Consider the following 27,286-nt stretch of genomic DNA (forward strand, 5'->3'; position numbering starts at 1 on the left):
TATATAACAGCATTTTTACATCACTATATACAGGTATTGTATAGGTTGTATTGACTTGGCACTATATGGTTGTATTATACAGCCTTTATATGACAGTGCAATCTTATCACTAAATAGAAGTATTGTGTAAGTTTTATTGTCTTGGCACAATATGGTAGTATTATGTGGTCTGTTTATGGCAATTTATTGTATTGGCATTATTGTCTTACCACTAAATGTTGGTAACAAAATTAGGCATGAAGACAGAATAGGTCTATGTATCCAGGTGGTTGAGGCCGTCTCTTTACAAGGGTAAGCATAATCCAACCGTCTATGTTTGACCCATAGAAACCTAATGGACAATTTAGGTGTTAAAATTGGAGAACAAAGTAGAAAACAGTGATCCAATTTTGATTTTCTTCCATCTACAATCCAATATTAATAATTGGTGGGTTAAATCTGCAGTAGATCTCGCTTCTAGAACATTTCAGCGTTCCGCTCCTCACCTTCTTCCCGGACGCTCTTCAGGCCATGTCAGCACTTGCGGAGTCACTTTTTTTTTTTTTTTTATAAAAAAGGAATTTTAACATGGAATTTTTTGCAAGCCCGCTCCCAGCAATGCTGCTAAACAAACCTTGAGTGAATTCCTTCGATTCTGACTGCCTGAATGGACACACATTCTGGAATAATGCTAAAAAATCACTACACGAGGGTCACAACTCACACTGCAGATCTGGGAACGTGGCTTTCTGAACCAGATAAAGCTTTCTTCTCTGATCTTATTGTTAGTTTTTGCTGTTTGGGGAGCAAATTACTCACAAAATTCTTATATTTTTATCATTAAATGCAGTCTGGCAGCACAAAATGACTGTTCAAACCTAGCAAAGTAGGCCGGTGCATCATGGCGTGGTTAAGTTGTTCAGTGCACAGTCCCACGTATGTAATTTTCATCAATCTCCGCCTTTCTCTGGCTTCTGTTACGCCAAAGCTGTCACTCAAAGAAGAGAAGGGCGGTGATAGATGAATAACAAGTAGGTTGGACGGTGTACGAACTGCTCAGCCACACCATGGGTGCCCCGATCATCTGTGCTTGGTTTGAACAGGCTGACACACACAGGCTGGGATCACACGACCTTTGTTCTAATCACACTCTGATCAGAGTTTGAACAAAGTTTAATCAGTGTGTGATCCGATTTGGAGAAAAAAAAATGTCTCCATCTTCTCTATTTTATCAGGTTTGTGAAAATCGGACTGCACTCAGATGCTATCTGAGTGCAGTCTCATTTTTTTTTCATAGATATGAATGACCGAGTGCAATCCATAATCCATAATCGGATGCAACTTGTGCATGCTGCAATTTTTTTTTTTCTCTTAGTCAGGACAGTGTTGCATATTACCGGGATAGTGACCTGAGACTGGGAAGGAAAATGGAGGCATAGGCGACGATTGTTGACGATTGTTTGGTGAAGTTGTATTTACATTTTGTTGCCTTTTTTATTGTCTTGTATGGTCATAAATGAATATAATTTTGTTTTTCGGCCTAACAGAGCAGCAGAGGGTGATGTTACTGAGCAGCTCGCCCACCGTGGTGAAGAAATACTTCCCGATTCCAGTGGAGCATTTAGAAGAGGAGGTGCGGATCCGGTCGGCGGATGACGGGAAGCTCTTTAGAGAGGAGTACAATGTGAGTCTATGGGGAGGACTGTCTGTGCTGGAAGATCGCCAATCACAGCAGATCGCCTCGAATCAGATTCCCTTTTTTTTCTTTCACAATGACATGCAGGGCTAAAGTGAGTTTTAATTTCCCCTTCATTTTCCTGCAGATCCACTATCAGACCCCAGCCAGGTGGGCCATAGCCCCATGCATAGTGCTACTGGCTTTCCACACGTGATATATTCGCATAATTATCAGTAATTTTTGGTCACGGTAATTTTTGGACTTATGTATTTTGCATGTGACAGACCATTTATGTACCAAAATTAGAAATCTCCCCCTTTCCATAGGATAGGGAATAACTTTCCAATTGTTGGGGGTCTGACCACCGGACCTGAGAAAGGGGCTCCATCTGAATGGGGCGGAGGTTGAGCGTGCACATCTCCGCTCCTCTCATCCTTAGGGCTCAGTGAAACGTCAGGTTTCTTCACATACGAGTAAAACGAACCGAGTTTCGTCACATTTTCATCTGAGTTTGGTCAGAGTTTCTTTAATTTTGTTTTATCACTGATGAATAAAAAAAAGTCTCTTCACCTTCTTTTATTTATTAGTCAGTGAAAAACAGAGATCACACAGATGGCATCCGAGTGCGTTCCAATTTATTCACCCACCCATAGACTTGCATTGCCGAGTTTGATCTGATACTTGGACCAAAATCAGACAATCGCGGAAATATGTTCCATTTTGATCCAAAATTCGGGTCAAAATGGACAATTCACGTCTATGGGTTCAAGGAAAAATTCTGACCGCACTCGGATGCCATCTGAATGCAGTCCAAGTGAATGGAGAAGGTGGAAAAACTACCTCTCTATGTAAGAGAAGAACTAATACGCGCAGACCAAATTCTGATCAAAATAATTGGTCCGTTTTTCTCATATGTGATTAAAAAAAAACCCAGATATCTGAATGAGGCCTAAGTGGGAGAGCAGCTGATGCAGTGGGAATAAATAATGTGTGGTGCAGATCCATTATATAGCAAAGGTATCAGACTGTAACAGTCACAAGAATCATTTGTTTTTTGTTTTTTAATTCTACAGTCGTTACAGTCTGGGAATTTCCAAGGAACGTTTGAAGTGGCCAATAGGGAAGAAAACAAGGAAAACAACAGATACCCCAATATCCTGCCCTGTAAGTCCCATCTGTGAGACAGAACCACTTACTTATGTCTGCCAAGTGACATGTGCTCAGTTATCAACTGTTTGTTTAAAGGTGATTTATAAATATTTACATTATTTGTTTCCTAAAGCAGGTCCCCTTTTTATTCCGTTCTATCGGGTGCCGTATATGTATGACCATTGTGAGGCAGTGAGGGGGATCATATGTAAAGGTCGATATGTGTCCCCCAGAATGTGGACAGAGTCTTATTAAACCCGCTGGAGCGCCTTGTGTTTACCGCAGAATGCCTGTGAATCACAAGGCAAAATTAAAGAAAGAGTGGATTGGGTCCAATGTAATGGAGAATACAAGTGTTCCCTTAAATAGAGAAGTCAAAAAAGAATCGGGAATCATGGAGTTGAGTGTAGGGTTTTATTCTGACCTCCAATTTCTTCACGTATGAGAAAAATGGACCGTTTATTTTCATCAAACTCAGATCAGAGTTTCATCAGAGCGTGCTCCGAGAGTCATCAGTTTTTCACATACGTGGAGGAAATAAAAAATGTTTCTCCAACTTCTCCTTTTTGACATTCCGTGAAAATCGGGCCGCAGTTAGATGTCATCCGAGTGCGGCCACATAGACTATCACAGGTGCGAGTGCTATCCGTATGGCACTTGTACGAGAAAATCGGATGTCTGAATGATCCCTAGATGTGTTTTTTCTAGGTGTTACTTCTTAGTGGGGGGGGCCGCACCGTATTTTTCGGACTATAAGACGCACTGGACCATAAGACGCACCCCAAATTTGGGAGAGGAAAATAGAAAAAAAAGATTTTTTATAAGATGGGGGTCCGTTTTATAGTCCGTATTTAAGGTATGTTACCTGTTATGATCTGGTGGCCTAAGAGCAGCATGAGACGTACTCTGGAGAAGGTGGTACCTGTACTGACCGCAGACCCTGAACTTAACACAACAACTAGAAGTAGCCGTGGGATGTACCTGACACTCCCTAGACACCTCGACACAGCCGGAGGACTAATTACCTCTAGAGATAGAAAAGGGAAAACTATCTTTCCTCAGAGAAAATCCCAAAAGTTAGACAGCCCCCCACAAATATTGACTGTGAGAGGAGAGGGAAAAAACATACACAGACGGAAATGAGAATTTAGCAAAGGAGGCCACTTCTAGCTAAACAGAAAGGATAGGACAGAGTACTATGCGGTCAGTATTAAAATACTAGAAAATATCCACCACAGAAAATACAAAGACTCCACAGCTAACTAAAGATATGGAGGGTATATCTGCATCTCCAGAGATACCAGCTTGGCTAAACAAATCCTTATACAGACCAAGCTGGACAAGACAAAAAACATGGAAAAGAACTGAACAATAAGTCCACAGCATGTGGACAGCAAAATCAAGGCCAGGACTTAGCTTTGTTGAAATGAACTGCAAAGCAGAAGAGACCAGGCAGGCATGTGAATCCTCCAGGAACAATGGACAACTGGCACTGACTAAAGGGTGAAGCAAGATTAAATAGCCCAGTCAAAATTACAAGAAGTGAAAACACCTGATAAATGCTGTGATTCAGAGACAGCAGCGCTACCACTTACAACCACCGGAGGGAACCCAAGAGCAGAATTCACAACAGTTACCCGGGAGATGGCGGTGGAGCGGGGTCACAAGAGGCAGGGTCCTTTCCTCAGGAAGCCAGCAGAGGCAGAAATGGGGCAATGATTCCTGAGGAAGGGACCCTGCCTCCTGTGACTCCACTCCACCACTGCCTCAATCAGCTGGTAAGCTACATTCAGACTATAAGATGCGTCCCCAATTCCCACCCCAATTTTTTCTTATAGTCCAAAAAATACTGTAATTATCCCATCGTTACTGATCTCTAACCATATACGCATTTATTGTTCTTGTGGTGAAAAAAATGTAGAAAATGTTCCGGCAGTTGTAGATTGAGTTGGCAAAGTCCCAGGAATCCTTCCGAGCATATTCTTACTTGTCTGTGTAAACAGGCCGCCTGCTCCAGAAAGTGTCGCCTGGCGTTTCCCAAGAAGAATCAGATCAGTTGTGGAAAATAAAAAATGTATATAGTGAGGGGGAAGCGATGAGCCCTTGTGCTTCACAGGAAGGAGGTGTTCTCACAGAGGAATTTCATGTAGATTTTGCAGCGGATTCTTTTCCAAAATCCACTTGAAGAACAGTCATTGGTATGAGCTTCCGTTGACTTCAATGGGAGAACGCTTGTAGTGCACATGGTGCTGTTTTTCTCAAGTGGAAAAAGAGGCAATATGTTAATTTTTTTAGGTGTTTCTGGTTGAAAAAAAGACAATAAAAAATTTTAAAAAACAGCCCCATGCATATAAACAATGTTAAAATATGCAGAAAAAAATGTTTTTAAACGATTTTTTAACTTGGTGAACAAAATCATCATGAACATAAAAAACACACACAAAAAATGACTTCAAATTCTCTTTGAATGCGCTTTACAGACTTTCCATAAGAGCCCAGGGGCATCAACTTACATCTCTGTTCTAAAATAAGGCAAGGCAGTACTGTACTTTTTGAAGGGGGTTTACACTAAAGCCCCCCATATACATCAGACTGTCGGTCCATTTCGCTGATAACAGCTGGTTCAGGCAACTTTAGTCTGACATGTTTGCGGAACTTAAAGGGAATCTGTCACCAGGTTTTTGACAACTAATCTGAGAGCAGCATAATGTAGAGACAGAGACCCTGATTCCAGTGATGTGTCACTTATTGGGCTGCTTGTTGTAGTTTTGATAAAATCCCTATTTTATCAGCAGGAGATTATCACTGGAGGACTAGTAACCTGCTGTTAGGTAGTCCTCCATATTCATGAGTGCTGTATAACCCCGCCCCCACCACTGATTGGCAGTTTTCCCTGTACACACGCAGAGAGCAGCCATTTACTAGTGTGGGCGGGGGTATACAGAGCTCAGCATTCAAAGATCTGATAGATCTGCAGTAAAAAAAACTGTAATTTTATCAAAATGACAGCAAGCAGCCCAGTAAGTGACATATCACTGGAATCAGGGTCTCTGTCTCTACATTATGCTGTTCTTTAAAAGAGGTAGCAAAAACCTGGTAACTGATTCCCTTTAAATGGATTATTCAGTCTTAGGGTACAAGTCTTCAGTCATTCTACATGACGATAGACTTGCGAATCCTTACAGCATGCATAGTAAGGGTTGCTAGGATTTTCCAGTCCGGACGTCGAGAGTAGTGGGCACAAAACCACAAGAATGTGATTTGCACATATGCAGTCACATGCCGACTAGCTGTGCGGTGCCTTGCTCAATGCAAGCGTACTGAACAAGGCTGGATACGTCTAGTTGGAATGTGGCCAGAAGTATACAAATCGCATACTTGATATTTGTTCCTGTCATAAAACACAAACATCAATTGTTCTCTTATTATTACACTCTGTTTTCGAGATCTCTGCTTGCTGTCATTGAATAGAGAATGCCATTGTTTATTTCCTGGTGATGTAATGAGTGAATAAGTGTATCAATAAACGTATCAATGACGCCACATTTTCTGATAAAAGTTGACATCTGACTGTTTGATTTCTGGTCCATGGCGACTTTTCCTTTTGTAAATAAATCAGATTTAATTCTGTAGAAAGTTCCGTCCAGTTGGTCATTGCTTCTGTTCTCTCATCAGACGACCACTCCAGAGTTGTGCTGACAGCAGTTGATGGATCCGTATGTTCAGACTACATTAACGCCTCATACATAGATGTAAGAGCCGAGTTTCCCATCTGTTTCATACACTCCGTGTCCTTGTCGCTCTCCGCTCACTTTCTTGGCACAGCTGACGCGTTTCGCAATGTTTGTTCCTTTCATTTCAGGGCTACAGAGAGAAGAATAAGTTTATAGCAGCTCAAGGTAGGAACGTGTGGTATGTTTATAAGGCATCGGGGCTCTGCTGCAAAAGACATGATAACAAATGTTTGTAAAGCAGAAAAAAGAGGTTTTTTTAGTTATTCCATGAACAGCGCCACTATTGTCCATGGGTTGTGACTGGTATTGCAACATAGGTCAATTTATTATTTGCCGCAATACCAGACATGCGCATGGATAAGAGCAAGAAATCTAGTGGTTATAGTGCACTCAAAGTCCTATTCCATTGCCGCGTTGATATTTTAATTTTTGACCTGCTATCCTTGATGGTCAGACGACTGAAGGGGACACGCCGCTGCAGTGATGGAATTTTTTTATAGTACTTAATTTTTTAAAACTATTTTTTTAAATCCCACTTGCTCATAGATCATCAGTGCTTCAGTATTGGAGTATGGTGTGTCTGCCAGTGTAAGCTGACTGGCATTCTATTAGGCCGTGCAACTCATCTCAAAGTGGTAGGGACCATGGGGGTGACAGAGGGAGCTTCCTTCCTCTGTCGACGATGGGGATGACAGAGAGCTTCCTTCCTCTGACGACGATGGGTGGTGACAGAGGGAGCTTCCTGTCTCTGTCGACGATGGGTGGTGACAGAGGAAGCTTCCTCCCTCTGTCGACGATGGGTGGTGACAGAGGGAGCTTCCTGTCTCTGTCGACGATGGGTGGTGACAGAGGAAGCTTCCTGTCTCTGTCGACAATGGGGGGTGACAGAGGGAGCTTCCTTCCTCTGTCGACGATGGAGATGACAGAGAGAGCTTCCTCCCTCTGACGACGATGGGTGGTGACAGAGGAAGCTTCCTCCCTCTGTCGACGATGGGTGGTGACAGAGGAAGCTTCCTCCCTCTGTCGACGATGGGTGGTGACAGAGGGAGCTTCCTGTCTCTGTCGACGATGGGTGGTGACAGAGGAAGCTTCCTGTCTCTGTCGACAATGGGGGGTGACAGAGGGAGATTCCTTCCTCTGTCGACGATGGGGATGACAGAGAGAGCTTCCTCCCTCTGACGACGATGGGTGGTGACAGAGGAAGCTTCCTGTCTCTGTCGACGATGGGGATGACAGAGCTTCCTTCCTCTGTCGACGATGGGGATGACAGAGAGCTTCCTTCCTCTGTCGACGATGGGTGGTGACAGGGGGAGCTTCCTTTCTCTGTCGACGATGGGTGGTGACAGAGGAAGCTTCCTCCCTCTGTCGACGATGGGTGGTGACAGAGGAAGCTTCCTCCCTCTGTCGACGATGGGTGGTGACAGAGGAAGCTTCCTGTCTCTGTCGACAATGGGTGGTGACAGAGGTAGCTTCCTTCCTCTGTCAACGATGGGGATGACAGAGAGAGCTTCCTCCCTCTGTCGACGATGGGTGGTGATAGAGGAAACTTCCTGTCTCTGTCGACGATGGGGTTGACGGAGGGAGCTTCCTTCCTCTGTCGACGATGGGTGGTGACAGAGGAAGCTTCCTGTCTCTGTCAACGATGGAGATGACAGAGCTTCCTTCCTCTGTCGACGATGGGTGGTGACAGAGGGAGCTTCCTGTCTGTCGACGATGGGTGGTGACAGAGGAAGCTTCCTCCCTCTGTCGACGATGGGTGGTGACAGAGGGAGCTTCCTTCCTCTGTCGACGATGGGGATGACAGAGAGAGCTTCCTCCCTCTGTCGACGATGGGTGGTGACAGAGGGAGCTTCCTGTCTCTGTCGACGATGGGTGGTGACAGAAGAAGCTTCCTGTCTCTGTCAACAATGGGGGGGTGACAGAGGGAGCTTCCTTCCTCTGTCGACGATGGGGATGACAGAGAGCTTCCTCCCTCTGTCGAGGATGGGTGGTGACAGAGTAAGCTTCCTATCTCTGTCGACGATGGGGATGACAGAGGGAGCTTCCTTCCTCTGTCGATGATGGGTGGTGACAGAGTAAGCTTCCTGTCTCTGTCGACGATGGGGATGACAGAGGGAGCTTCCTTCCTCTGTCAACGATGGGTGGTGACAGAGGAAGCTTCCTGTCTCTGTCGACGATGGGGATGACAGAGAGCTTCCTTCCTCTGTCGACGATGGGGATGACAGAGAGCTTCCTTCCTCTGTCGACGATGGGTGGTGACAGAGGGAGCTTCCTTTCTCTGTCGACGATGGGTGGTGACAGAGGAAGCTTCCTCCCTCTGTCGACAATGGGTGGTGACAGAGGAAGCTTCCTGTCTCTGTCGACAATGGGGGGGTGACAGAGGTAGCTTCCTTCCTCTGTCAACGATGGGGATGACAGAGAGAGCTTCCTCCCTCTGTCGACGATGGGTGGTGATAGAGGAAACTTCCTGTCTCTGTCGACGATGGGGATGACAGAGGGAGCTTCCTTCCTCTGTCGACGATGGGTGGTGACAGAGTAAGCTTCCTGTCTCTGTCGACGATGGGGATGACAGAGGGAGCTTCCTTCCTCTGTCGACGATGGGTGGTGACAGAGGAAGCTTCCTGTCTCTGTCGACAATGGGGATGACAGAGAGCTTCCTTCTTCTGTCGACGATGGGGATGACAGAGAGCTTCCTCTCTCTGTCGACGATGGGTGGTGACGGAGGAAGCTTCCTCCCTCTGTTGACGATGGGTGGTGACAGAGGAAGCTTCCTGTCTCTGTCGACAATGGGGGGTGACTGTTGTGAATTTACCTTTTGGCTCCCTCTAGTGGCTACTAGTGATTTTACTCTGGGTATGTCATTCATCCCTTGTATGCTCACCTGGGTCGTTAGGTCAGGGGTGTTGCTATATAAGCTCCCTGGACCTTCAGTTCAATGCCTGGCAACGTTGATATCAGAGCTAATCTGTAGTGCTCTGGTCTTCTGATCCTGGTTCCTGCTTGATTAAGCTAAGTCTGCTTTCTTGCTTTTTGCTATTTGTTTTTGTTTGCATTTTTTTCCAGCTTGTATATAATCTGTTTCCTGACCTTGCTGGAAGCTCTAGGGTGGCTGGTGTTCTCCCCCCGGGCCGTTAGACGGTTCGGGGGTTCTTGAATCTCCAGCGTGGATTTTGATAGGGTTTTTGTTGACCATATAAGTTATCTTACTACATTCTGCTATTAGTAAAGTGGGCCTCTCTTTGCTAAAATCTAGTTCATCTCTGTGTTTGTCATTTCCTCTTACCTCACCGTTATTATTTGTGGGGGGCTACTATCCTACTTTTGGGGTCTATTCTCTGGAGGCAAGAGAGGTCTTTGTTTTCCTCTTCTAGGGGTAGTTAGTCCTCCGGCTGGCGCGAGACATCTAGCGACCAACGTAGGCATGTTCCCCGGCTACTGCTAGTGTTGGCGTTAGGAGTAGATATATGGTCAACCCAGTTACCACTGCCCTATGAGCTGGATTTTTGTACGTCGCAGACTTACTTGTTTCTCTGAGACCCTCGCCATTGGGGTCATAACAGTTTGCCAGGCCAGAATTAAATGTTAAATGCATTGCAGAAGCGGGATTATAAGAAAGAAAGTTCTGAGTTTTTTTTTCTCTCTCTCATTTTTTTTTTCTTTTCCCCTTTACCTCTGAGTGGCTTGTGTTTGCTGCAGACATGAATGTCCAGACCTTGATTACAAGTGTGGACCAGCTTGCTGCTCGTGTGCAGGGCATACAAGATTATGTTATCAGAAGTCCTATGTCAGAACCTAAGATACCGATTCCTGAACCGTTTTCCGGAGACCGATTTAAATTTAGAAATTTCAGGAATAATTGTAAATTGTTTTTGTCCCTGAAACCCTGTTCATCTGGAGACTCCGCTCAGCAAGTAAAAATTGTTATTTCTTTTTTACGGGGCGACCCTCAGGATTGGGCCTTCTCGCTGGCGCCAGGAGATCCGGCATTGGCTGACATTGATGCGTTTTTTCTGGCGCTCGGTTTGCTTTATGAGGAACCCAATCTTGAGATTCAGGCAGAAAAGGCCTTGCTGGCTATGTCTAAGGGCCAGGACGAGGCTGAAGTGTATTGCCAAAAATTTCGGAAATGGTCCGTGCTGACCCAGTGGAACGAGTGTGCATTGGCTGCTAATTTTAGAAATGGCCTTTCTGAAGCCATTAAGAATGTGATGGTGGGTTTTCCCATTCCCACAGGTCTGAATGATTCTATGGCCCTGGCTATTCAAATCGACCGGCGGTTGCGTGAGCGCAAAACCGCTAATTCCCTCATGGTGTTGTCTGAACAGACACCTGATTTAATGCAATGTGATAGAATCCTGACTAGAAATGAGCGGAAAATTCATAGACGCCAGAATGGCTTGTGTTACTACTGTGGTGATTCTACACATGTTATCTCAGCATGCTCTAAACGTCTTACTAAGGTTGTTAGTCCTGTCGCCATTGGTAATTTGCAACCTAAATTTATTCTATCTGTAACTTTGATTTGCTCACTGTCATCGTATCCTGTCATGGCGTTTGTGGACTCGGGTGCTGCTCTGAGCCTTATGGATCTGTCATTTGCCAAGCGCTGCGGATTTGTTCTTGAGCCATTGGAAAATCCTATCCCTCTTAGGGGTATTGATTCTACGCCATTGGCAAAAAATAAACCGCAGTTTTGGACACAGGTTACCATGTGCATGACTCCCGAACATCGGGAGGTAATACGTTTTCTTGTTCTGCATAAGATGCATGATTTGGTTGTTTTGGGTTTGCCATGGTTACAGACCCATAATCCAGTCTTGGACTGGAAGGCTATGTCAGTGTCAAGTTGGGGCTGCCATGGAATTCATGGAGATTCCCTGCCCTTGTCTATTGCTTCTTCTACGCCTTCGGAAGTTCCGGCGTATTTGTCTGATTATCAGGATGTCTTCAGCGAGTCTAAGTCCAGTGCATTGCCTCCTCATAGGGAATGTGACTGTGCAATAGATTTGATTCCTGGCAGTAAGTTTCCTAAGGGGAGACTGTTTAATCTGTCGGTACCTGAACATACCGCGATGCGTTCATATATCAAGGAGTCTCTTGAGAAGGGGCATATCCGTCCTTCTTCTTCCCCTCTTGGTGCGGGATTCTTTTTTGTGGCCAAAAAGGACGGATCTTTGAGGCCTTGTATTGACTATCGGCTTTTAAATAAGATCACTGTTAAATTTCAGTATCCTTTGCCGCTGTTGTCAGATTTGTTTGCCCGGATTAAAGGTGCCAAGTGGTTCACCAAGGTAGACCTTCGTGGTGCGTACAACCTTGTGCGCATTAGGCAGGGCGATGAATGGAAAACCGCATTCAATACGCCCGAAGGTCATTTTGAGTACTTGGTGATGCCATTCGGTCTCTCTAATGCACCTTCAGTTTTTCAGTCCTTCATGCATGACATTTTCCGGAAGTGTCTGGATAAATTTTTGATTGTTTATCTGGATGATATTCTGGTTTTTTCTGATGATTGGGACTCGCATGTGGAGCAGGTCAGGATGGTTTTTGAGATTCTGCGTGAAAATTCTTTGTTTGTAAAAGGCTCAAAGTGTCTCTTTGGTGTACAGAAGGTTCCCTTTTTGGGGTTCATTTTTTCCCCTTCTGCTGTGGAGATGGATCCAGTCAAGGTCCGAGCTATTCATGATTGGACTCAACCCTCGTCAGTTAAGAGTCTTCAGAAGTTCTTGGGTTTTGCTAACTTCTACCGTCGTTTTATCGCAAATTTCTCTAGCGTTGTTAAACCGCTGACGGATATGACCAAGAAAGGCTCTGATGTAGCTAACTGGGCTCCTGCTGCCGTGGAGGCTTTCCAGGAGTTAAAACGCCGGTTTACTTCGGCGCCTGTTTTGTGCCAGCCTGACATCTCACTTCCTTTTCAGGTTGAGGTGGATGCTTCGGAGATTGGGGCAGGGGCCGTTTTGTCACAGAGAGGCCCTGGTTGCTCTACTATGAGACCTTGTGCCTTTTTCTCTAGGAAGTTTTCGCCGGCAGAGCGAAATTATGATGTGGGCAATCGGGAGTTGTTGGCCATGAAGTGGGCATTTGAGGAGTGGCGTCATTGGCTCGAGGGTGCTAAGCATCGTGTGGTGGTCTTGACTGATCACAAAAATCTGATGTATCTCGAGTCTGCTAAACGCCTGAATCCTAGACAGGCCCGCTGGTCATTGTTTTTCTCCCGTTTTGACTTTGTGGTCTCGTATTTACCAGGGTCTAAGAATGTGAAGGCCGACGCTCTGTCTAGGAGCTTTGTGCCTGATGCTCCTGGAGTCGCTGAACCTGTGGGTATTCTTAAGGAAGGAGTTATCGTGTCTGCTATTTCTCCAGATCTGCGACGTGTGTTGCAGAGATTTCAGGCTGGTAGGCCTGACTCTTGTCCACCTGACAGATTGTTTGTGCCTGCTAGATGGACCAGCAGAGTCATTTCCGAGGTTCATTCCTCGGTGTTGGCAGGGCACCCGGGAATTTTTGGCACCAGAGATCTGGTGGCCAGGTCCTTTTGGTGGCCTTCCTTGTCAAGGGATGTGCGGTCATTTGTACAGTCCTGTGGTACTTGTGCTCGAGCTAAGCCTTGCTTCTCTCGTGCCAGCGGGTTGCTCTTGCCCTTGCCTGTCCCGAAGAGACCTTGGACACACATCTCTATGGATTTCATTTCTGATCTTCCGGTGTCTCAGGGCATGTCTGTCATCTGGGTGATATGTGATCGTTTCTCCAAGATGGTCCATTTGGTTCCTTTGCCTAAGCTGCCCTCTTCTTCTGATCTGGTTCCTGTGTTCTTCCAGAACGTGGTTCGTTTGCACGGCATTCCTGAGAATATTGTGTCGGACAGAGGATCCCAGTTTGTTTCCAGGTTCTGGCGATCCTTTTGTGGTAGGATGGGCATTGAGTTGTCGTTTTCATCCGCTTTCCATCCCCAGACTAACGGACAAACGGAGCGAACTAATCAGACTCTGGAGGCTTATTTGAGGTGTTTTGTCTCTTCTGATCAGGATGATTGGGTGACCTTCTTGCCGTTGGCTGAATTTGCCCTTAATAATCGGGCTAGTTCCGCCACCTTGGTTTCGCCATTTTTCTGCAACTCTGGTTTCCATCCTCGTTTTTCCTCGGGACATGTGGAGCCTTCTGACTGTCCTGGGGTGGATTCCGTGGTGGATAGGTTGCAGCGGATCTGGGGGCATGTGGTGGACAACTTGAAGTTGTCACAGGAGAAGGCTCAGCGTTTTGCCAACCGCCGCCGCGGTGTGGGTCCCCGACTTCGCGTTGGGGATTTGGTATGGCTGTCTTCTCGATTTGTTCCTATGAAGGTCTCCTCTCCCAAATTTAAGCCTCGCTTCATTGGTCCTTACAAGATATTGGAAATCATTAATCCTGTATCCTTTCGCCTGGATCTTCCGGTGTCGTTTGCCATCCACAACGTATTTCATAGGTCCTTGTTGCGGCGGTACGTTGTGCCTGTGGTTCCTTCTGCTGAGCCTCCTGCTCCGGTGTTGGTTGAGGGCGAGTTGGAGTACGTGGTGGAGAAGATCTTAGATTCTCGTCTCTCCAGGCGGAGGCTTCAGTACCTGGTCAAGTGGAAGGGCTATGGTCAGGAGGATAATTCCTGGGTGGTCGCCTCTGATGTGCATGCGGCCGATTTAGTTCATGCCTTTCACGCCGCTCATCCTGATCGCCCTGGTGGTCTTGGTGAGGGTTCGGTGACCCCTCACTAAGGGGGGGGTACTGTTGTGAATTTACCTTTTGGCTCCCTCTAGTGGCTACTAGTGATTTGACTCTGGGTATGTCATTCATCCCTTGTATGCTCACCTGGGTCGTTAGGTCAGGGGTGTTGCTATATAAGCTCCCTGGACCTTCAGTTCAATGCCTGGCAACGTTGATATCAGAGCTAATCTGTAGTGCTCTGGTCTTTTGATCCTGGTTCCTGCTTGATTAAGCTAAGTCTGCTTTCTTGCTTTTTGCTATTTGTTTTTGTTTGCATTTTTGTCCAGCTTGTATATAATCTGTTTCCTGACCTTGCTGGAAGCTCTAGGGTGGCTGGTGTTCTCCCCCCGGGCCGTTAGACGGTTCGGGGGTTCTTGAATCTCCAGCGTGGATTTTGATAGGGTTTTTGTTGACCATATAAGTTATCTTACTACATTCTGCTATTAGTAAAGTGGGCCTCTCTTTGCTAAAATCTAGTTCATCTCTGTGTTTGTCATTTCCTCTTACCTCACCGTTATTATTTGTGGGGGGCTACTATCCTACTTTTGGGGTCTATTCTCTGGAGGCAAGAGAGGTCTTTGTTTTCCTCTTCTAGGGGTAGTTAGTCCTCCGGCTGGCGCGAGACATCTAGCGACCAACGTAGGCATGTTCCCCGGCTACTGCTAGTGTTGGCGTTAGGAGTAGATATATGGTCAACCCAGTTACCACTGCCCTATGAGCTGGATTTTTGTACGTCGCAGACTTACTTGTTTCTCTGAGACCCTCGCCATTGGGGTCATAACAGGTGACAGAGGGAGCTTCCTTCCTCTGTCGACGTTGGGGATGACAGAGAGAGCTTCCTCCCTCTATCGACGATGGGTGGTGACAGAGGAAGCTTCCTGTCTCTGTTGACGATGGGGGTGACAGAGGGACCTTCCTCCTTCTGTTGACGTTGGGGACGACAGAGGGAGCTTCCTGTCTCTGTCGACAATGGGGGGTGACAGAGGGAGCTTCCTTCCTCTGTCGACGATGGAGATGACAGAGAGAGCTTCCTCCCTCTGACGACGATGGGTGGTGACAGAGGAAGCTTCCTCCCTCTGTCGACGATGGGTGGTGACAGAGGAAGCTTCCTCCCTCTGTCGATGATGGGTGGTGACAGAGGGAGCTTCCTGTCTCTGTCGACGATGGGTGGTGACAGAGGAAGCTTCCTGTCTCTGTCGACAATGGGGGGTGACAGAGGGAGATTCCTTCCTCTGTCGACGATGGGGATGACAGAGAGAGCTTCCTCCCTCTGACGACGATGGGTGGTGACAGAGGAAGCTTCCTGTCTCTGTCGACGATGGGGATGACAGAGAGCTTCCTTCCTCTGTCGACGATGGGGATGACAGAGAGCTTCCTTCCTCTGTCGACGATGGGTGGTGACAGGGGGAGCTTCCTTTCTCTGTCGACGATGGGTGGTGACAGAGGAAGCTTCCTCCCTCTGTCGACGATGGGTGGTGACAGAGGAAGCTTCCTCCCTCTGTCGACGATGGGTGGTGACAGAGGAAGCTTCCTGTCTCTGTCGACAATGGGTGGTGACAGAGGTAGCTTCCTTCCTCTGTCAACGATGGGGATGACAGAGAGAGCTTCCTCCCTCTGTCGACGATGGGTGGTGATAGAGGAAACTTCCTGTCTCTGTCGACGATGGGGTTGACGGAGGGAGCTTCCTTCCTCTGTCGACGATGGGTGGTGACAGAGGAAGCTTCCTGTCTCTGTCAATGATGGGGATGACAGAGCTTCCTTCCTCTGTCGACGATGGGTGGTGACAGAGGGAGCTTCCTGTCTGTCGACGATGGGTGGTGACAGAGGAAGCTTCCTCCCTCTGTCGACGATGGGTGGTGACAGAGGGAGCTTCCTTCCTCTGTCGACGATGGGGATGACAGAGAGAGCTTCCTCCCTCTGTCGACGATGGGTGGTGACAGAGGGAGCTTCCTGTCTGTCGACGATGGGTGGTGACAGAAGAAGCTTCCTGTCTCTGTCGACAATGGGGGGGTGACAGGGGGAGCTTCCTTCCTCTGTCGACGATGGGGATGACAGAGAGCTTCCTCCCTCTGTCGAGGATGGGTGGTGACAGAGTAAGCTTCCTATCTCTGTCGACGATGGGGATGACAGAGGGAGCTTCCTTCCTCTGTCGATGATGGGTGGTGACAGAGTAAGCTTCCTGTCTCTGTCGACGATGGGGATGACAGAGGGAGCTTCCTTCCTCTGTCAACGATGGGTGGTGACAGAGGAAGCTTCCTGTCTCTGTCGACGATGGGGATGACAGAGAGCTTCCTTCCTCTGTCGACGATGGGGATGACAGAGAGCTTCCTTCCTCTGTCGACGATGGGTGGTGACAGAGGGAGCTTCCTTTCTCTGTCGACGATGGGTGGTGACAGAGGAAGCTTCCTCCCTCTGTCGACAATGGGTGGTGACAGAGGAAGCTTCCTGTCTCTGTCGACAATGGGGGGTGACAGAGGTAGCTTCCTTCCTCTGTCAACGATGGGGATGACAGAGAGAGCTTCCTCCCTCTGTCGACGATGGGTGGTGATAGAGGAAACTTCCTGTCTCTGTCGACGATGGGGATGACAGAGGGAGCTTCCTTCCTCTGTCGACGATGGGTGGTGACAGAGTAAGCTTCCTGTCTCTGTCGACGATGGGGATGACAGAGGGAGCTTCCTTCCTCTGTCGACGATGGGTGGTGACAGAGGAAGCTTCCTGTCTCTGTCGACAATGGGGATGACAGAGAGCTTCCTTCTTCTGTCGACGATGGGGATGACAGAGAGCTTCCTCTCTCTGTCGACGATGGGTGGTGACGGAGGAAGCTTCCTGTCTCTGTTGACGATGGGGGTGACAGAGGGACCTTCCTCCTTCTGTTGACGTTGGGGACGACAGAGGGAGCTTCCTGTCTCTGTCGACGATGGGTGGTGACAGAGGGAGCTTCCTTCCTCTGTCGACAATGGGTGGTGACAGAGGGAGCTTCCTTCCTCTGTCGACGATAGGTGGTGACAGAGGAAGCTTCCTGTCTCTGTCGACGATGGGTGGTGACGGAGGGACCTTCCTCCTTCTGTTGACGTTGGGGATGACAGAGGGAGCTTCCTCCCTCTGTTTCACCACTTAAAGGAGTTATTCTCAACATCATAAGCAGATGAAAGTGTAAAATGCTTGTAAAATCCAACACCTTTGCAATTTACGTCATATTAAAAACCCTCTCCTTTTTCCTTAACAGAAGAAGTTTTAATTCTTTCATTTAAAGCTCATTGACTAGGTTATCAGCCACTACTGTGGTCTATCAGCGGTGGCTGTTCTCCTAGGCAAGAAGCGCAGCACTTAAAAGTTCTATTGATAAAAACGTATAAATGCTGCTCTGAAGCTGGCCGGATCATTGGACTCGGCCAGGAACCTCTAATACTGCAGAGGGGAAAGCTGTGTCATGTAGTATTAGAGAGCGCATAGTTCATGCTTTTGGTGCAGCCATTACGCCAAACAATCCATCAGTCCGGTAGGTGATTGATAAGCTCCTGATCAGCAATGTTTAGAAAACCCCTTTAAATGCCAATTTTGCTATTGACAGCTGCATTTAAAGGGTTAAATTACAGGGATCAAAGCTAGTTTTTTTGTTTTTGCTGCAATAGCCGAGCTGAGAGTTACAGCTCCACTCCTGCTGATCTCGCGGATGCACCGGCAGAACCCGCCACTGGCAGCACCCGCAAGATCAACCTGACAGGACAGGTCCTCCAGAGAGATCGATCAATGTCCGATGAGAATATTCTGTATTTACAATGTGTTTGTAGCAGTTTTTATGTTTCTCTTCCACCACAGGCCCCAAACCAGAGACCATGAATGACTTTTGGAGAATGATCTGGGAGCAGAAATCTGCCACCATAGTCATGCTCACCAACCTGAAGGAGAGGAAGGAGGTTTGTGTCCTGACTCTTATCACGTCCTTCCCTCTGGCATGCCTTCAGATTTTATTGTATGAGGACTGTGACAAAGTCCAAGTATTATAATAGGAGGTGAGGCCGCAGATAAGGAAGCCGCCGGTGTAATGGGAGGCGGCAGTGACGTCGGCTTCCTGTCCTCCCTGCACTTTCCTGGTGTATTCCTCTGCAGTCTCGTGATTTACGTCATCAGGTGTGAATATGTTGCCAAGAATTAAAATTATATTTGATGCAAAGTGACCATCACTTACTGCATTCAGTGCTTCGCTTCAGCAATGCAGAGGGTCAAATCAGGAGTGCAGCTCTTGCTGTGACTAGAGCAATTAATCTGTCGATGCAGCACGTGACGATCACCTAATATAAGGAAAAGATGCAACTCTAATCACAGTTGTCCGTTTGATCTGTGATACATTTCTGATGGATGCCGGTCCATCCTCACGAGGAATGTATGCACTGTATTCTTGGATATTTTCCATAGAAGTCAATGGAGGGAACTGCGCAAAAGTGTGCACCGCAACAATCGCGGTGGTGCAAGTGTTCTCAAAATCGGTGCCCAGATAGTCTGATATTGGAATATCCAATTAAATAGGGCTATAACTCTAAATACACATCAGCAATCCATAGAATAGGTGATAAATGCATGATTAATAGGGGGAGGGCTCAGATAATTGGGACCCCCACGGAAACCTGAGATCAGGGGTCCCAAATAATCCAGTGTGAATGGATCAGTGGTGCGCATGCTCGCCACCCCTCCATCAAAAAGGCTATCTCTGTCAGTCCCATAGAAGTGAACGTGACTGATGGATCGATCGCAGTAGCGGGGATCTGTAGAGTCTTGTGTGTATGGAGCAGAGGTCGAGCCTACGCGGTGAGGCTGCTGGCGATGGCGGAGTACGATGCACGGCTATGCTATACTTATGGTGGAGAGATCTGAATGCAAATGTAACTTTTCTGTATTTCTTGTGACTAATGCAGGATAAATGTCACCAGTACTGGCCGGACCAAGGCTGCTGGATATATGGGAGTATCCGGGTGTCGGTAGAAGATGTGATTGTTCTGGTGGATTACACCATCCGGAAGTTCTGCATACAACCTGTAAGTGTTCCCTCCACTCGGACTGACATGCTTTGTGTACATGGTCGCTAGCACTAATAGTTTTATTAGTCGTCTAGGAAGAAATGTCTCTTTTTTGTAGGTCCATGATGGCTGCAAGGCCCCCAGGCTGGTAACGCAGCTCCATTTCACCAGCTGGCCGGACTTCGGAGTGCCCTTCACACCCATCGGCATGCTGAAGTTCCTCAAGAAAGTCAAATCTCTCAATCCTGCGCAAGCCGGACCCATCGTCGTTCACTGCAGGTAACGTCTGCACCACTGTTCCGACAACGACGAGATTCTTCTTAACGAGGACCCATGGAGCACCGAGAGCATCTGTTCTCCGAGTGTTGTGCTTTCCCTCCGTCGTTCTTCCTGTAATTGTATAAATTAATTTGACAGCTGGAAGCGTTACTATTTCCCCTGTGAACGCGGGGTGTCTCTACACACGAAGGCTGGGTGCATTTTCAGTCCCAGTGCGATCGGACAAAACATCATACTGGGACCAATGTTATTCTATAAGGTCCGATTTTTGTTCTGCTAAGGTCAAGGAAAAGATGGCTGCACGCTCGAATTGGATCCGATTCGGCCATACAAGTCATTAGGCCCGTGGAAACCATCGGACTGCACTCGGATGAACATCTGAGTGCAGTCCAATTTCCACGGACTGACAGAATGCAGAAAATGGAAACTTTTTTTTTCTCCATCTTCTCATCGGAGAAAATTGGATCACACTATGGACCCACTGTGATCAGATTGTGATTAATATAATCGTTCGATTCTTTCGGTTTTGAACAGCTGCTCGTCTGCACCCAGCCTGAAGTGTCGCATTGACAAGGGGAGCAGTGATACACTCGTTTGTCAAGTTATGTATACAATTAGGGGAGGTATAATAGAGGAACAACAATGAATAGATCTTTCAACACTGAATATGGGAAGTTACTTGGTTCCATTCTTGTTATCTACCGGAAGTATATAAGCAGCAGGGAACGGAAGAAAGGGAGCAGGACTGTGGGAATCATACAATTCACATTTATTGATTGTCTGTCACTATGGCGACACATAGATCTGCACTGAAGCTGTAAACACAACACGGTAGAATATATTTTAGACACTTTTTAGAGACAGTGGAACAGTAAAACAAATGATCCTCTATTTTATAGTATCCTGCTATGATACTACACATGACTAGATGACGCTTTCTGCAGTTTTATACTGATTCCTGTAGATGAAATATTTTTGCCTCCGTAGCATATTTAATATGGTCATGAGCTCTTATAGAAAGGAGAAACTAGCCAGTGATCCATAGTCGGAACACCATTCAGTATATATATATAATTAAAGAAAATTTGGCAGCTATATATATAATTGTATGTTTAATATATATATATATATATATACACTCACCGGCCACTTTATTAGGTACACCTGTCCAACTTCTTGTTAACACTTAATTTCTAATCAGCCAATCACATGGCGGCAACTCAGTGCATTTAGGCATGTAGACGTGGTCAAGACAATCTCCTGCAGTTCAAACTGAGCATCAGTATGGGGAAGAAAGGTGATTTGAGTGCCTTTGAACGTGGCATGGTTGTTGGTGCCAGAAGGGCTGGTCTGAGTATTTCAGAAACTGCTGATCTACTGGGATTTTCACGCACAACCATCTCTAGGGTTTACAGAGAATGGTCCGAAAAAGAAAAAAAATCCAGTGAGCGGCAGTTCTGTGGGCGGAAATGCCTTGTTGATGCCAGAGGTCAGAGGAGAATGGGCAGACTGGTTCGAGCTGATAGAAAGGCAACAGTGACTCAAATCGCCACCCGTTACAACCAAGGTAGGCCTAAGAGCATCTGTGAACGCACAGTGCGTCGAACTTTGAGGCAGATGGGCTACAGCAGCAGAAGACCACACCGGGTACCACTCCTTTCAGCTAAGAACAGGAAACTGAGGCTACAATTTGTACAAGCTCATCGAAATTGGACAGTAGAAGATTGGAAAAACGTTGCTTGGTCTGATGAGTCTCGATTTCTGCTGCGACATTCGGATGGTAGGGTCAGAATTTGGCGTAAACAACATGAAAGCATGGATCCATCCTGCCTTGTATGGAGCATCTTTGGGATGTGCAGCCGACAAATCTGCGGCAACTGTGTGATGCCATCATGTCAATATGGACCAAAATCTCTGAGGAATGCTTCCAGCACCTTGTTGAATCTATGCCACAAAGAATTGAGGCAGTTCTGAAGGCAAAAGGGGGTCCAACCCGTTACTAGCATGGTGTACCTAATAAAGTGGCCGGTGAGTGTATATACGAGCAGATAGTCCATGAGCCGGGCCAGATATCGGTACCACCCGGAGTGACTAATTTTCTTTGGTATTTTTAGGTAGATGCATGTCTGTAGTTTATTTTTTGATATGATAGCCCTTACATATACGTAGCTTATTAACCCCTTCAGCCCTAGGCCTATTTGTACCCAAGTGCCTAAGCCAATCTGACCTGTGCCACTTCATGGGCTAATAACTTTGGAACGCTTTCACCTATCCAAGCCATTCTGAGATTGTTTTCTCGTGACATATTGTACTTCACGTCAGTGCTAAATGGGAGTCAATATATTTTACCTTTCTATATAAAAAAATGCTAAATATTCTGAAATTTTGGAAAAATCGGCAATTTTTTAACTTTGAAATTCTCTGCTTTTTACAAAAATACTGATACCCCCCATAATAGTTATTAATTTACACTCCCCACATGTTTACTTCATATTGGCATCATTTTGAAAATGAAACCTTATTGTTTTACGACGTAATAGGGCTTATAGTTTTATGCGCAATTTTTCACATTTACAGCAAAACCCACTTTTCAAAGGACCAAGTCACTTCTGAAGTCACTTTAAGGGGCTTACATAACAGAAACCACCCATAAATTACCCCATTTTGCAAACTACACCCCTCAAGCTGTTCAAAACTCATTTTTAAAAACTGTTAACCCTTTAGGTGTTCCACAGGAATTTTAGCAGAATGAAGGCGAAATTTCAAAATTTCATTTTTTTTCCAGATATTACATTGTAATCCAATTTTACCTGCAACCTAGCAAGGGTTAACGGCAAACCCAAACTTGGTTACCCTAATTCTGCAGTTTATAGAAACACCCCACATGTACTCGTAAACTAAAGTATGGGCACACAGCACAGCTCAACACGGAAGGAGCGCTATGTGGTTTTTGGGTGGCGGATTCACTGGAAGAAATCTAGGGGGCCATGTCACATTTGAAGGCTGCCTGAGGTACCCCCACAGTGGAAACACCAAAAAGTGACCCTATTTTGGAAACTACACCCCCAAGGAATCTTTTAGGGGGTATAGTGACCACTTTGACCCAACCAGTGTTTCACAGTAGTTGGAAACACTTGGTTGAGAAAATGGAAAAAGTGCATTTTTTACATGAAGGTGTCATTTTAGGCTCATTTTTTTATTTTTAAGAGGTGTACCAGCAAAAAATGCACCCCACTATTTGTTCACCAATCTCTCCCGAACACAACAACACCCGATATGTTGTCGTACACTGCAGTATTGGGGAACGGCAGGCCTCGGAAGGGAAGGAGCGCCAAATGACTTTTGGAGTGCAAATTTTACTGGAAGAAATCTAGGGGGCTATGTCACATTTGAAGACACCCTGAGGTGCCCCAACACACGCACACACACTGACACATACACGTACACACTGACACATACATGGTCGAGACCATGCTGGCCCTGGTTCGAGCTTCAAGAGAAGGCAACTGGATGCTTCACCTAGGAGCAATCCGACAGATGATACCATGGTGTTTTGCCTATGACAAGGTCAACTATGCCCGATACCTAACCTATTACTATGCCACAATGTCTCGGCTGCCCATAGAACACCCAGAGGTCCATGAATACTTCATGCAAGGTGGCTTTTCGGTCCAGATCGGTAGCAAGAATCCTTTTGGACGAATTCCTGTGGACCAGACCATTGAAGAGACAATCAACAAAGACACCCAGACACCAGGGGGCACAAAAGGCTTCAGCCTCAAAGTTGGAGCTGTTTCCAGGTTCTACCTGACATCAGAGTACCGCAGTATGTACTTGAGGCAGCTGAGGGCCCTGGTAGGCCAACAATATACTGACTTCAGCCATTCAGACCTACAGGTGTCTAGGATTAGAAGAGATGAAGCCGATGTCCAATCTTTCGTTCAACTGCTGGAGACAGGTTGGGTGAACCCCTTCAACAAAGAGCATAATGGTGAACTTATCAGTTTGTCAACAGCGACTGTAGCACCACCAGATGTAGCCAAAGACCTTCAAGGGGCATACAGTATAGGAGAGGATGCATATCAAACATTCAAGGATGAGCGTTTGGGTACCGATAAGCCAACTACATTGTTTCATGACAAGATGACGAAGAACAAACTTAAAACGTTCTCTAACATCCAAATGAAGACACGCAGACAAGGTCTTGGCAAGGAGGTAATTTTGAAGGCTGACAGAAACCTATTTGGCCAGATGATACTTGTAGCTGAGAACAGAAAGCTACAAATGAGTGATGTCTTGACTCATCCCCTGGGTCCATTGCCATGGGCACTTGCCAATGGTGATGGGTCTATCCGCAAGACCAACAAGGCTGCCCTCGCAAGGGAGTTGGAGAGGAATGCTCGTCCTGCAGAAGTGATCCCCGAGCCCTCTGCAACCATCATTGATGGGATGAGCCTGGTTCAGAAACTGAAGGGAAACAATGCAACATTTGGCCAGCTAGCAGGCACAGCAATGAGTCGCGCTATCCATGAGGGTGCTAAGAGCAAGCGCATTGATATTGTCTTTGACGTCTACAAGGAGACATCCATCAAAGATACAGAAAGAGTCAACAGATATGAAGGCACAGGGATCCATTTCAAGAACATTCAACATGGGCACAACATCCAGCAGTGGAAAAAGCTTCTAAGTAGTTCCTCCAACAAGGCAAGTCTCATAAAGTTTCTGGTAGAAGAATGGAAGGCGAAACACCACAGGGAGAAGCTTGAGGAGAAGGAGCTGTATGTCACATGTGAGCAGCTCTGCTTTAAGATCACCAAAGAACAGTGGGAAGAGGCTGCTGACCTTAAGTCAAATCAAGAAGAAGCAGACACACGCCTCCTTCTCCATGCTCTTCATGCAGCAGAATCTGGTTACAAGTCGGTCATCATCACTTCGGAGGATACTGATGTCATGGTCCTGTGTCTGGGCATGTGCCACAAAATCCCATCCCACCTGTTCCAGAAATGCGGTACACAGAACCGGACAAGATTCCTGGATATCACCACTCTGAGCCGAACATTGGGAGGCAGCGTATGTGATTCATTGATTGGTATGCATGCATTTACAGGCTGTGACACCGTCAGTGCATTCGCTGGCCGTGGGAAGATGACGACACTCAAGCAGTTGAAGATGAACAAGACATACCAGGATGCCTTTCAGGAAGTTGGTCGTTCATGGGAAGTGTCTACCGAACTTTTTGAGAAGTTACAGGAAATCACCTGCCACATGTACCTGCCAACTACCCAAACAACTGAGGTAAACAGGCTCCGTTATCAGCTGTTCTGTGCCAGACGTGGAGTGGTAGAGTCAAGTCAACTCCCTCCTTGCCAGGACTGCCTTTTCATGCATGCACTGCGTGCAAACTACCAGGCTGCGATCTGGAGGAGAAGTCTGCAGAGCCAGCCATGGGTTGCAAACCCAACAGACTGCGGTTGGATGATAGATAACGACGGAAAGCTTGTTGTCAAGTGGATGCAAGGGGCACCAGCACCAGAAGCTATTATACAGCTACTGTCCTGCAAGTGTGTGCGGTCATGTGAACTTCCTCAGTGTACTTGCCTCAGCAATGGCCTGAAGTGCACAGACATGTGCAGATTACAGACATGCCAGAACAAGGGTACTGAAGACGAGCCAGTAGAACAACAGTCAGATTCAGAGTCCGATGTTGAAGATATTATGGAGTAACATATATATATATATATATATATATATATATATATATATATATATATATATATATATATATATATATGCACATGACATGTTCAGTGTGTATTTACATAACTTGGATTAAATTTTGTTACAAATACTACATCTAGTCACTCCGGGTGGTACCGATATCGTCATATTTGGTTCTTGGCTCATGCTAAAATTCCTGTGGAACACCTAAAGGGTTAACAGTTTTTAAAAATGAGTTTTGAACAGCTTGAGGGGTGTAGTTTGCAAAATGGGGTAATTTATGGGTGGTTTCTGTTATGTAAGCCCCTTAAAGTGACTTCAGAAGTGACTTGGTCCTTTGAAAAGTGGGTTTTGCTGTAAATGTGAAAAATTGCGCATAAAACTATAAGCCCTATTACGTCGTAAAACAATAAGGTTTCATTTTCAAAATGATGCCAATATGAAGTAAACATGTGGGGAGTGTAAATTAATAACTATTATGGGGGGTATCAGTATTTTTGTAAAAAGCAGAGAATTTCAAAGTTAAAAAATTGCCGATTTTTCCAAAATTTCCGAATATTTAGCATTTTTTTATATAGAAAGGTAAAATATATTGACTCCCATTTAGCACTGACGTGAAGTACAATATGTCACGAGAAAACAATCTCAGAATGGCTTGGATAGGTGAAAGCGTTCCAAAGTTATTAGCCCATGAAGTGGCACAGGTCAGATTGGCTTAGGCACTTGGGTACAAATAGGCCTAGGGCTGAAGGGGTTAATAAGCTACGTATATGTAAGGGCTATCATATCAAAAAATAAACTACAGACATGCATCTACCTAAAAATACCAAAGAGAATTAGTCACTCCGCTTGGTACCGATATCGTCAAATTTGGTTCTTGGCTCATGGACTAAGAGAGAAAAGGAGGCAACTAAGAAGTTGGATGTTTCCTATGGAAGATGCAGAAACAGCCAAGTGCTGGACACTCTGGTGGGTGCAGATGTGGGATTGCGCCCCCAAAGGCACTTTTTCTATATAAGTAGACACCAGTGTATATATATATGGTAGGTGGGGGTCTTCGTACAAATTTCTTTTATACACTCTGGTGACAAGCTATATTTGACGGGACCTCATAAACTAATTGCACTTATGCCACAAGTTATTTTAAGGAACAAGACTTGACCCTGGCACGGACTATGGCTGCACCTTATGTAACTGTATACCTAGTTCCTGTGTTGTAAAAAATGGGAAGAAATCCTATAATGGGTGTATACAAATCCGCCCATCACTGCAGAATCTGAAGACCCAATTTGCTAATATTGACCTGCCCCAGGAGACATTTTCAAGGTCTGGTAACCAGGAACTCGTCCACATTCCTGTGTAACAAGGAAACGTTCTAGATTCTAGTTAAAGGAACAGTGACACCTGCTGGTCAGAAGGAGAAATACAGTCAGATTTTCTTCCATGAGTAGTCTGGAGGAACTCAAGGTTACATGCTAAGATTAAAACTCCTTACAAAATCCTTGGCAACCAAATAGAAATTATGTGATTTTTTTATTTACAGAAAAAAGCTCAGTGCTGGGTATAATACATAGATGAGATATATCTATTGTGTCTGTGACCTGAGCTGTATGATGATTTATTTCATTGATGCTGTTGGATTTGTTCATATTTCAATTTCTGCAAAAAAAGTCTGTGGTCTACGGTTTCCTGTTATCAGCCAGCCCAGATTTGGGCCCCATTCGTACACCATTGGTTATTGGTGTGCGAGAAAAAAAAAAAAAATTTTCATAAGTTCACTGAATACAATTTTCCATCACCTGTTTCCCGGGAAAACGGCTCTTCTTCCTGTATAAATGCAGGTTGTGAGTCCCTTATCGCACTTCTCTCAATCACAGGAAATTGTTCCAATGGGAAAGTACATAAAAAGGGTCGAAATATTTGTCCATTTCCAGGAGGAATGACAGAGGAACGGCACTGCACAGTGTTCTAAGAAATGACTCTCTAACTTTGTTATT

General features: G+C 45.9%; 1 protein-coding gene across 2 annotated transcripts in view; it reads left to right on the forward strand.

Annotated features, from left to right (window-relative positions):
• PTPRE (protein tyrosine phosphatase receptor type E) overlaps positions 1-27,286 on the forward strand; it is a 192,559-nt gene that overhangs the window by 133,450 nt on the left and 31,823 nt on the right. For both annotated transcript variants that reach the window (XM_077258389.1, XM_077258390.1), the window contains exons 5-11: positions 1,527-1,663; positions 2,731-2,821; positions 6,482-6,558; positions 6,669-6,705; positions 18,097-18,194; positions 19,191-19,310; positions 19,411-19,571. In XM_077258389.1, coding sequence (XP_077114504.1) covers positions 1,527-1,663; positions 2,731-2,821; positions 6,482-6,558; positions 6,669-6,705; positions 18,097-18,194; positions 19,191-19,310; positions 19,411-19,571 — 721 coding nt within the window. The remainder of the gene's footprint in view (positions 1-1,526; positions 1,664-2,730; positions 2,822-6,481; positions 6,559-6,668; positions 6,706-18,096; positions 18,195-19,190; positions 19,311-19,410; positions 19,572-27,286) is intronic.

Source organism: Ranitomeya variabilis, chromosome 4 (genome assembly GCF_051348905.1).
Source record: "Ranitomeya variabilis isolate aRanVar5 chromosome 4, aRanVar5.hap1, whole genome shotgun sequence".
Lineage (NCBI taxonomy): Eukaryota > Metazoa > Chordata > Amphibia > Anura > Dendrobatidae > Ranitomeya > Ranitomeya variabilis.